The 13,118-nt window shown below is 38.2% G+C and overlaps 1 protein-coding gene across 1 annotated transcript in view; it reads right to left on the bottom strand.

Annotated features, from left to right (window-relative positions):
• Nucleotides 1–13,118, bottom strand: part of GPR158 (G protein-coupled receptor 158) — a 324,536-nt gene that overhangs the window by 14,091 nt on the left and 297,327 nt on the right. Inside the window, exon 8 of the mRNA XM_067703480.1 lies at nt 1,120–1,258. Within this exon, the coding sequence (XP_067559581.1) occupies nt 1,120–1,258 (139 nt within the window). The remainder of the gene's footprint in view (nt 1–1,119; nt 1,259–13,118) is intronic.

The following is a 13,118-nucleotide window of genomic DNA, read 5'->3' as shown; positions in this document are numbered from 1 at the left end:
TCTTGAGAGAGGGCAAGACAAAGCAAGGGGGCAAATTCCCTTGATTCCTGGCCGTCTCTGATGGAATTTCCAGGGTTGTCAGATCATAAATACCTCTTTCTCTTACTTTAAGAGTTTAAAAAGTGTAGATTATGCCTGAGCCCCAAATGTTCTTTGGCATCATCTATTCCTAGAAGTGCAAGATGTCATTTTATGATTATTGACTAAAGTGAGAGGTGATAAACATCCTGCAAAACTTCCGCAGATCCACACCTTTTCACCCTATTATTAATCTCTATCTTTCCACTGCGGGCCAAGACTAATATTCAAAATTTCTAATTACATTCTTAAGTGTGTCCTAACTTTTAATATATGTCGAACAATTAAATGGCATCTTTTTGTTGCTTTTCAGGCTATAGGATTCCTTTTTGGTTGCTGTTGTTTGGTTGTTGTTCTTGTTGAGGTAAGTCATACATATTTCATTTTGTTCACTTATCATAAGCCCCTTTCTTCCTCCTTTGTACTCATTGGTTATGGAGATACATGGAATAATAAGAAACGGAGGGCCAGGCCATATTTTCTTACCACAGAAAGTCATCACTACAGTGTAATGATGAAAGAACCCCACTGCACACAAAAATCCAGTCATCAACTTGGAGTGGTTTTTTGGTTCTGAATTCAACAGATTTCACATACGTAAGTTATCTGAGTGTTAAAATTTTGAAAGTATAAACCAGCATAATAAACATGAATGAAAACATAGACAATTTACCTGTATCTATTTTATAATGTATGCATGTATTGCTTTATATTTTCAGAACAAACAGTATTATGTATCATAAACAATATACCTAATGACATCCCCATAAGTGGTTTAACACAATACAATAACACTGAGTTACCCTTCCAAATAAATGAAGGCAATAAACAACTCATCAGAAGGAACTAAGAACAGCAGAGTTTAAAAAAAAAACAAAACGATTCATTTGCCATTTCTGTGACAAAGAAATTAGTCAAGTTATAAAACACTATCCGTCCTACATCTTTCCGTTATGCATCTTATCCAATTTTGCTATTAAATTAAACTGCAACACATCAGAAAAATAAAACAGTTGTTGAGTGGCTCTGCAGATCACTTGCCTAATTGTATGGAATATAGCGGAGATAATGAGCTCATTGTGAACTGCAACAGCCATATAGCGCGGCTCGTGAAAAGCTGATGGGACCGTTCGCACCGCGTAGCAGAGATAAACACCCCATAGGAGGAATAAAAATTCAGCTGTGAGAAGAACAAACAAACAATTCTCTGTTAGTTTTACAGGTGAAGAAGGAAGTAAACTTTAAGCTCTTTAGCATGCATTGTGTGTCTAGGATAGAAACACATAGAAATAGATGCATACAAAATGTTCATATATGAATACCTATGCCATATATTTATTTAAAATTTTTATTCAGTGTATAGAGGATTTTTTCACAGGTACACTTTGTGTTTTAATTGAAAAAAATTTAAATAGTGTTTGGCATCTCAGATTGTGGTGTGTGTGTGTGTGTGTGTGTGTGTGTGCGCGTGTGCTAATACCTGGCTTTTTCCTAAAACAACTGCAATTGTAAAATAATTTTCCACATTCCCAACCTAAGTTTAAGCTGTTCATAGAGCATCTGGGTCACAATAAAGCCCTGAAGGCAACAAAAGTTTATAATGTGTTTATATGCAGCTCCTAGAAATTTAAATTCTTACTGCATTGAGTCTGGTTCAATACATGAAGACCTCCATTGCCAGAAATGTGAGAAAATAGGCTGCTAAACATTCAGTGGCATAGTTTATAATTGAATCATTATTTCTTCACACATGACAGACACCACATCTTTGGAGGGTATATGCTAAAGGCTTAGTGAAATTCACAATTACCTCGTTTTCTTGCTCAAGCCAGAAGAGACAAGCATAGTGTAGCAGTTAAGGATAGGGCTTCAGAGTCACACTAGACCTGATGGGGAATTCTAGCTGGATCCCTAATTAACTTTGCATAATCTGAGGCAATTTAACCTCTCTGGTCACAGTTTCCTTACCTGGAAAATGAGGATAATAAAAGTACGTATTTCATGGGATTATTTGCTAATGAAATCGAATCATGGCTATAAAGCACTTAAGAGTTTCTGACAGAGTAGATGTCAGATAAATAAATAAATAAAAACAGACGTTAAATAATTGGTTCTTACTGTTAAACATCTCCTTAGACCTTTTTTTTTTCAAACTGAATGTTGTTATTTTAATTCATTCTGAGCAGTAACTGTTACCATCCATTTTATCTGTCTTAGTGACATGACCTCATGGGAAGATGATATCTAATTAACAAAAAGAAAGCTCTAATTTGGAGAAAACATTTCACCAAATGCATTACCTAGGGGTAACCTACTTATATACTGAAACACTGATTTCCAGTCCCATATGCCCAGGTGTTTTACCTGCCAAAGTTTCAGCATATTTCTACCATATTTAAACAATAAGCAGTGCCCTACTCATTGAAAATCCCTTAAGTAAACATATCTGTCAAGAGTTACTCTAAAACCCTGATGTGGTCAGAAGTTAAAGGGAAAATAAACCTCACTCAAAGGTCTCCATGAGATTAGAGTGGAGGTCCCAATTATTCTGTATGCTGGCCACTGGCCATGTCTGTGAATGTTTTTTCCAGCCGAGCTCTACTGGGTCAGGAAATACTGACGTGTTCGTGTATAACTTTCTTTCCTAAGGCTTGTACTTCTGGTCCATGCTACTACTATTGCCTCTTCACTCAGGTTTGAAATCTCAGTGCCACCTTTCACTGACACATTTCTACCCTGAGTTACTTTTCATGGGTATCACTTCTCTCAATGTCCACAATTATAATCCTTGCCTAAGCTCCTACCAGTTTACTCCTTATTTGTTACAATTATTTACCAACTGTCCCATCTAAACCTGGATTCACCCTTTATTAATTCATTCTTCATAACAGTGACAAGTTCATTTTTCTGAAGCTCCACTTTGATCATATCAGGATTTGTCCAAATCTCTGCCACTCCATTTGGGTTAACTGATTCGTATTTCCATTAGAAGATTCACTCACACGCACTTAGGACCCTGGAATAATTCCTGCTCCCAAAGGAAGACTACAGGGGTTCCTGCTAGGACAGACATATCTCAAGTTTCAAGACTTTGATGACTTTCTTGCAAGAAAGTTTCAAGACTTTCTTGCCACCCAGGCTTCCTGTTAGCTGTCCCATTGCTTGGCCTTATTCTTTTGTGCTTGTATATTTCTTAGACTCTGACTTCTTGCCTAGTCTCTGGCCCTCACGTTAGCCTTTTGTGAGGAGCTGCATGCATCTTCATTTAGAAATCTTTAGTAGCTCACTACTGTTTTACTCCTTGCCCTCTATGACCTCATGTTATGCATCCAACACAGTCTCCCAAAGCTCCCCATCACGAACTATGAGCTGACCCAGGAAGACTCACCATCCTCTGAACACTCCAAAGATTCTTCTTGCTTCTGAGTCTTTGTTCATGCTATTGCTCACACACGAAATCTCCTCTCACCCGCATTTCTAAACATTAACCAATTTTTCAATGTCTGATTCAGGTCCCACCTCCATCACAAGGCCACCTGAAATGATTCTAACTTACACTGAAGTTTCCTTCCTCTAATCTCTTACAATTTTTAACTATGTATACTACACAATGCAGAGACTAATAATGACACACAATATATAATTGGGAGAAAATTGTTCATGGAGTCTTGAGCCCCGACTGTGATGACCTTCTTCAGGGCAAGAATTGAGTCTTTCATCTATTTTTTCTGTCTTTGCCCACATAGATGATAGCAACAGTACTGATCACACACGGATAAGATTTAATAAATATTTGTTGAATTGAATGAATATAAATGATATCAGTTTCACGTCATTAGAGATGTAGGCTTTCTGTTACCCTACCACTCCATCTAACACTGATGGATGTCTAGATCAATCTAACATCTCTATACATGATACATCTATATACATGATCTAAAGATCATACTGGAATTATTCTTAATAGTGGCAATTGCTACTTACTGATAGACTGCTAGGTGTGTGGTACTGTGCTTGGCACACAAGAATGATGAATGCAAAAATATTATTTTTTTAACATCTTTATTGGAGTATAATTGCTCTACAATGGTGTATTAGTTTCTGCTTTATAACAAAGTGAATCAGCTACATATACATATATCCCTATATCTCCTCCCTCTTGTGTCTCCCTCCCACCCTCCCTATCCCACCCCTCTAGGTGGTCACAAAGCACCGAGCTGATCTCCCTGTGCTATGAGGCTGCTTCCCACTAGCTATCTGTTTTACATTTGGTAGTGTATATATGTCCATGCCACTCTCTCACTTTGTCCCAGCTTACCCTTCCCCCTCCCCATGTCCTCAAGTCCATTCTCTACATCTGCGTCTTTATTCCTGCCCTGCCCCTAGGTTCTTCAGAACCAAAAATTTATTATTAAACAATGCTAGTACAAAAATATACTGTAACTGAAGGATTCACATGTAGCTGAATTATGAAAACACTATCCCCTGCCACCTATTGCAGTGTTTTCATATAACGTTATACTGAAGATTTTTTTTTAAAGAAAAGGAGTTATCAGGTGAATTAGTGTGCTACAATGGAGAACTGCATCTAAAAATATAAGACAAAATAAGATTCCTCCTAACAGCTAAGCTGAACATTAAAATCATTTCATAAGCAATATCAAACAATATGCTCTGGCTGAAAAAAATATAATTAACTTCAGACTAACACTGCAATTAGTAAAGAAAATATGCAGATGTTACCAAATCTTGCAGTGTTATTACATGGGAGTTGAAATATGTGCTGTGCTTCTGCTTTAAAAAATAATTTCTGGTGGTAAATGATTTTCATGGGAGGCATGGGTATAGTTAAAAAGGAAATTGCATTCATATTTAAAGATTCAAATAGGGCTTTCAGAAAACTGAGGTATTCTATTTTTAATCTATAAGAAATGACAGTCAAAAGTTAACTACCATAGCTTTTAAAAAATTAATATGCCATAATGAAAGTAATTTCAAGTTATCTTTCCAAAGGCCTGGGTCAAGCAAAGAAGTGAGAATTAATATCAGTTCTTTGCCACTGAAGATGTCCCAGATCTGTTATCTTAGAACACCCACAGGGGCTGAGAGAAAGACAACATCAAAGTACAAATGTCTCTCAAGCTGCGGTCCCCTGCTTTGCCATGTTGCAAAGGCATTTTGTATTTAATAACATTTTATGCCTCTTAGCCTGTTTAAAAATTAGTTTACATGGCACAAATAAATACATACAAGAAGCATTTAGGTTTCATTTTCCAAACGCGTCTTTTAATTTTGTCTTCTGTTTTTCTCTAAATCCTATCCACTTAGAAAATTTATGGTCAAAGTAAACTTACTCTGTTTTTATTCTAATAGTATGGTGGGCTGCATAGAAGTTATGGTTAAGTACTAAGTCAAAGAACTTCAATAATGCTTGAGAACAGCTCAAATTCTATCATTCCAGGGTGTGACTTCAAACAGAAGCCTTGATACTCTACAGGCTTTCTGCCTTTTCTTTGGTTAAAATAAAGACAGTTATGAGACGTACAATGATGAAAACCATGAGAATGCTACTCCTGGTAGAATCTTAAAGGGTGAAGTGACTTTGTGAGACCACGTGGTCTGTGGGTACATTTTTCAATGTGTGGATGTGGCCGTGAAAGTGCTGCTTGGTGAGCTGCAGTTATCCTGGCTGTGGTGAAGTCAGTTTGTTCACCTGAGAAGCATGGAGAAGATGGATGTTGCAATGTATTTCACAACTAGGACACCGGGGACCAGAATGTCTGTTCCCTTCTCAGCTCCTGGGAGCAGCACATCACAGGGATGGGCAGAGCTGGGCCGTAGGATACGCCCATGGAGAAGCTAGCTCCCTCCCTGCTGACTCATAGTGAAGACAGCAGAACAGGGACTGGATCCCAGGTCTCCTGGTTCCTGACCAGGGTTCCCTAAATTACATCCTTCGACTGAGACTTTCTTTTGCTTTATTACTAACAGAGGTGGACAAAATCCTTGGAAGTATTTTTAACCTACTGAAGAAAATAAACATTTTTCCAAGCATCAATTGTTTGTGTTTTAAACAACTAATATACTAATTAGAATTAGCCAGTGGTAGTTAAAAGAATTCTACTCAAAAGTACTTTTTGTCCCTTATTTCGTCTGACTTCATAGCTAACATCTGTTGAATGTGCCAGGTGCTCTGCTTAATGCATTTTGTACATTATCTACATTTGGTTCCTTTAAAAATGACTGGGGATGAATTCGGGGGAAGATGGCGGAAGAGTAAGACACGGAGATCACCTTCCTCCCCACAGATACATCAGAAATACATCTACATGTGGAACAATTCCTACAGAACACCTACTGAACGCTGGCAGAAGACCTCAGACCTCCCAAAAGGCAAGAAAGTCCCCACGTACCTGGGTAAGGCAAAAGAAAAAAGAATAAACAGAGACAAAAGGATAGGGATGGGACCTGCACCAGTGGGAGGTGTGAGGGGTGAAGGAGGAGAAGTGTCCACACACTAGGAAGCCCCTTCGCGGGCGGAGACTGCGGGTGGCGGAGGGGGGCAGCTTCGGAGCCGCGGAGGAGAGCATCCCAAAGTTAGCAGAAGGAAAGAAATCATAAGGAACAGATCAGAAATAAATGAAAAAGAAATGAAGTAAATGATAGCAAAGATCAATAAAACTAAAAGCTGGTTCTTTGAGAAGATAAACAAAATTGATAAACCATTAGCCAGACTCATCAAGAAAAAATGGGAGAAGACTCAAATCAATAGAATTAGAAATGAAAAAGGAGAAGTAACAACTGACACTGCAGAAATACAAAGGATCATGAGAGATTACTACAAGCAACTCTATGCCAATAAAATGGACAACCTGGAAGAAATGGACAAATTCTTAGAAATGCACAACCTGCCAAGACTGAATCAGGAAGAAATAGAAAATATGAACAGACCAATCACAAGCAATGAAATTAAAACTGTGATTAAAAATCTTCCAACAAACAAAAGCCAGGACCAGATGGCTTCACAGGCGAATTCTATCAAACATTTAGAGAAGAGCTAACACCTATCCTTCCCAAACTCTTCCAAAATATAGCAGAGGGAGGAACACTCCCAAACTCATTCTACGAGGCCACCATCACCCTGATACCAAAACCAGACAAGGATGTCACAAAGAAAGAAAACTACAGGCCCATATCACTGATGAACATAGATGCAAAAATCCTCAACAAAATACTAGCAAACAGAAGCCAACAGCACATTAAGAGGATCATACACCATGATCAAGTGGGGTTTATCCCAGGAGTGCAAGGATTCTTCAGTATACGCAAATCAATCAATGTGATACACCATATTAACAAATTGAAGGAGAAAAACCATCTGATCATCTCAATAGATGCAGAGAAAGCTTTCGACAAAATTCAACACCCATGTATGATAAAAGCCCTCCAGAAAGTAGGCATAGAGGGAACTTACCTCAACATAATAAAGGCCATATATGACAAACCCACAGCCAACATCATTCTCAATGGTGAAAAACTGAAAGCATTTCCACTAAGATCAGGAACAAGACAAGGTTGCCCACTCTCACCACTCTTATTCAACATAGTTTTGGAAGTTTTAGCCACAGCAATCAGAGAAGAAAAGGAAATAAAAGGAATCCACATCAGAAAAGAAGAAGTAAAGCTGTCACTGTTTTGCAGATGACATGATACTATACATAGAGAATCCTAAAGATGCTACCAGAAAACTACTAGAGCTAATCAATGAATTTGGTAAAGTAGCAGGATACAAAATTAATGCACAGAAATCTCTGGCATTCCTATACACTAATGATGAAAAATCTGAAAGTGAAATCAAGAAAACACTCCCATTTACCACTGCAACAAAAAGAATAAAATATCTAGGAATAAACCTACCTAAGGAGCCAAAGACCTGTATGCAGAAAACTATAAGACACTGATGAAAGAAATTAAAAATGATACAAATAGATGGAGAGATATACCATGTTCTTGGATTGGAAGAATCAACATTGTGAAAATGACTCTACTACCCAAAGCAATCTACAGATTCAATGCAATCCCTATCAAACTACCACTGGCATTTTTCACCGAACTAGAACAAAAAATTTCACAATGTGTATGGAAACACAAAAGACCCCAAATAGGCAAAGCAATCTTGAGAACAAAAAATGGAGCTGGAGGAATCAGGCTCCCTGACTTCAGACTATACTACAAAGCTACAGTAATCAAGACAGTATGGTACTGCCACAAAAACAGAAAGATAGATCAATGGAACAGGATAGAAAGCCCAGAGATAAACCCACGCACATATGGTCACCTTATCTTTGATAAAGGAGGCAGGAATGTACAGTGGAGAAAGGACAGCCTCTTCAATAAGTGGTGCTGGGAAAACTGGACAGGTACATGAAAAGTATGAGATTAGAACACTCCCTAACACCATATACAAAAATAAGCTCAAAATGGATTAAAGACCTAAATGTAAGGCCAGAAACTATCCAACTCTTAGAGGAAAACATAGGCAGAACAGTCTATGACATAAATCACAGCAAGATCCTTTTTGACTCACCTCCTAGAGAAATGGAAATAAAAACAAAAATAAACAAATGGGACCTAATGAAACTTCAAAGTTTTTACAAAGCAAAGGAAACCATAAACAAGACCAAAAGACAACCCTCAGAATGGGAGAAAATATTTGCAAATGAAGCAACTGACAAAGGACTAATCTCCAAAATTTACAAGCAGCTCATGCAGCTCAATAACAAAAAAACAAACAACCCAATCCAAAAATGGGCAGAAGACCTAAATAGACATTTCTCCACAGAAGATACACAGAGTGCCAACAAACACATGAAAGAATGCTCAACATCATTAGTCATTAGAGGAATGCAAGTCAAAACTACAATGAGATAGCATCTGACACCAGTCAGGATGGCCATCATCAAAAAATCTAGAAACAGTAAATGCTGGAGAGGGTGTGGAGAAAAGGGAACCCTCTTGCACTCCTGGTAGGAATGTGAATTGGTACAGCCACTATGGAGAACAGTATGGAGGTTCCTTAAAAAACTACAAGTAGAACTACCATATGACCCAGCAATCCCACTACTGGGCATATACCCTGAGAAAACCATAATTCAAAAAGAGTCATGTACCAAAATGTTCACTGAAGCTCTATTTACAATAGCCCGGAGATGGAAACAACCTAAGTGTCCATCATCAGATGAATGGATAAAGAAGATGTGGCACATATATACAATGGAATATTACTCAGCCATAAAAAGAAACGAAACTGAGTTATTTATAGTGAGGTGGATGGACCTAGAGTCTGTCATACAGAGTGAAGTAAGTCAGAAAGAGAAAGACAAATACCGTATGCTAACACATATATATGGAATCTAAGAAAAAAAAATGTCATGAAGAACCTAGGGGTAAGACAGGAATAAAGACACAGACCTATTAGAGAATGGACTTGAGGATACGGGGAGGGGGAAGGGTAAGCTGTGACAAAGTGAGAGAGTGGCATGGACATATATACAGTACCAAACATAAAATAGATAGCTAGTGGGAAGCAGCCGCATAGCACAGCGAGATCAACTCGGTACTTTGTGACCACCTAGAGGGGTGGGATAGGGAGGGTGGGAGGGAGACACAAGAGGGAGGTGATATGGGTATATATGTATATGTATAACTGATTCACTTTGTTATAAAGCAGAAACTAACACACCATTGTAAAGCAATTCTACTCAAATAAAGATGTAAAAAAAATTAAAAAATGGGGCAGAATTCTGAATGCTAAAATTTCAAGTTTGGGTCAGAGACACTGTGTGGCGATACTAAGGAACACTGTTGTTAATCAAACAAACTTTAAAGTTCATACAGCAACCCAACTGTCCTATCCTCTTCCCCACTCACTGCCGGGAGCTCTAGGCAGAACTGCCCTGAGTACATTTGCAGGTTGGGTTTTCTTTACTGCTCCCTTTCACAGAGCTCTAGACGTGGGGTCAAGTATTTCACAAGCTCCACTGGACTGAGGAAGGGACAGGAAGTGTACTTTCCCTTCTCTCTGGCATATGTGTTTAAGATCTTTAAAGTTTGAGGTGGACAAGATCTTTAAAGTTTGAGGTGGACAGAAATGTAGTGAACCCAAGGTTCTTCCAAGCTTATGGACACACATTAAAGGTCATGAATGCAAGAAGAGACATAAGAGAGAGACAGGATGAGATCAGGGCCCCTGAGGGCACGGGTCAAGGTCAGGGGAGCAGACTGAGTCTCCCAGGAATATCCCTTCCATTTCTCTCTCCCTGCCACTTGCCTGTGTGTTGTTTGAGGTGGGAGTTGGAATTGGGGTTATTTGTTACCACTTTAAATATGTATTTTAGGGCTTCCCTGTTGGCGCAGTGGTTGAGGGTCCACCTGCCGATGCAGGGGACGCGAGTTCGTGTCCCGGTCCGGGAGGATCCCACATGCTGCGGAGCGGCTGGGCCCGTAAGCCATGGCTGCTGGGCCTGCACGTCCGGAGGCTGTGCTCCGCAACAGGAGAGGCCACAACAGTGAGAGGCCCGTGTACAACAACAACAACAAAAAAAATGTATTTTAAAATTTTAATCCTTTATGGAAGACTGACGGCATTGAGAATTGCCTTTGCTTGGGCGACATCACTAGAAACTCACTGTACTTTTGAAGGGCTAGCTTGAGTGGTTTTAGAATGACTGTAGTGGGGGTTACTGTCCCAAGACAGTCCTTACCCCATCACAAAATTCCTTTCACTTTCAGAAAGAAAAATGGCACTGTAAGGATAAAATTAAGGAACAAAAATTAATTAATTTATCCTTTCTCTCAGACCTTTAGCATCAAATAAATACTCCTCAGAGAAGTAAAATATTTTTCAGAAGATGTAGTATATAGATAAAAAAGGAAAATAACCTCCACTTGACTCATTCTAAAAACATTCAAGCAAGACCTTCAGAAAGTGTGTGTGAGTTTCTCATGATATAGCCCAAGCCTGTCAATGCGGTCAAGCTTTTATCCTTTGATTGAAAATTAAAAATACATTTTTAAAATGGTAACCAATGATGTAGCGCGGATTAAGGCACATGGTACATCAGAATAAAAAAAGATGTATGTAAATGGTCCTAAATCATGAACATTAATCTAAGTCAGATGGAGAAGAAGTCTAATCTATTTTCCCCAATACTCATTAAAGGGTGCTTATATCACATTTCACCTGTCACAACACAGCCTCATCTTCTGGGGTGATTAAGTATCTTAATCCTTAGAAACAACTGCTATTTTAGAATTTCCCTATATAACTCAGTAAGAGTTAGTGTAGTCTCAATTCCTTCTAAACACTGGTGTACAACTAATTAAATTACTGAACACATTGTCTGTTTTTTGTGTTTAAAATATTATACCAGGAAAGAGGAGAACAAAGAATAGCATGTTAATGAAGAAGAGAAAAGATTATATTTTCTGTGGTGAAAAGATTCCATGTGAAATTTCATGGAAATAAATGAGTACTTTTGAACAGTAAGGAAATCAATGTTGGAATTCTCTGAAAGCAACCAAATCTTTTAAAATTCCCAAATGGAGTATGTGAACCCAAGCTTATCACACCTGTTTAATCACTGCTTAGATTTCTCTCTATGTCTTTTTGTAAACTTGGTGAATAAAACATAAAGCAAGGGATGTCAAGCTCTAAGGGGTTTTCAGAACCATGAGATACCTCATATACTGGTGGACTTTTCACAACCAGGAAGAGATGGGGGAAGATCCTAATTTAGAAAACAGTCCTTGTCGGGGGATAGTTATTAGATCATGTAAATGCAGTTGAGAAGAGTTAGGCCATATCAGAGATACAGAAAGATACAGATAATAATAGAAGATAAAGAGAAGCCTGGATCGAGCTTTTTGTGTATCTTCTTGTGCTGGTTAAGGAAGGCAGCAAAACAGCTTTATTCTCAATTATGTCCACTTTTAATCACATTAGATTATCGCCACCTAACTTCTGGAAGAAATCAAGAAAACATTTCAGTGCTTGCCTAGATCTGAACTAAAGTTTGACCCAGAGATTTAGCCATGGAACAGAAATTCTAAATGTCCTTGAGGTTGCCATCCCTCAGCAGTCAACTTTTTGCAGCACTGTTGCTTTTTCTCGTAGGCAAGGTAAGAATCTGTCCACTTACTCTAACTTACCTTGGTCACCGGTGCTGGTTCAGTATGTTGTCTGTGTTCTGAACATGTAGTCAGAAATTGACAGCTAACCAAGTATACGGAAGAATGAACTCCACTGTGTTACCACCTCTGCTATCGAATTTATGTATTCCACACTTGGAAGCTATATATTGGAGGACCTTGGCCGCAAGCTCTAAATCGAGGTGTAAAGATGTGGTCTTGTGACATTAGGAAGGTAATTCAGACATGAGAGGTCAGTTCCGATCATTTGTCAGTTTGTACCAACCAACTAGGAAACTCACAGGGTAATGAAGTTTTAACTTTTTAACCATGATAAATTTGATTGCTATTGTGAAAAATCCTGAACATGAATAACTGACTACCAATTGACTAACTGGCATACACAGATTCAGGAAAAAAATCTCATAATCCTACTACCAACTTTTTTCAAAATGAGTATGATTTGGGATAGTTATTTGCTTTCTCCATTAATTTAGGGGAATGTTTGCCCATCCCAACTCCTTTATTCTTTACACAGCTCTAGGAGAATGGTGAAATAATAAAAATTTTTATCAAAAGCAAATCAGTTTTATTCTACTTCAATATTTGTAAATGTACTATGCAGTATTTTAAAAACTATAATTCTGATTTGTCATGCCAAATTTGTACCAAGCTCTTATTTTGACCGGATAGTTTGGATAAGTCAGAGGTCAAATTTCATAAAAGGGCTGGGGACTGTCATTTTAGTTTACATAATTTGCTCAAAAACACCTTCCCCAATCTGAACATACACTTTACCGTTAAAATTGATTTGGGTACAATTGTGTAACTCCTGGATTTTTAGCTTTAAT

The sequence above is a fragment of the Pseudorca crassidens genome, chromosome 1 (assembly GCF_039906515.1).
Source record: "Pseudorca crassidens isolate mPseCra1 chromosome 1, mPseCra1.hap1, whole genome shotgun sequence".
In the NCBI taxonomy this organism is placed as follows: domain Eukaryota; kingdom Metazoa; phylum Chordata; class Mammalia; order Artiodactyla; family Delphinidae; genus Pseudorca; species Pseudorca crassidens.
This window is presented reverse-complemented; position numbering and strand designations above follow the sequence as displayed.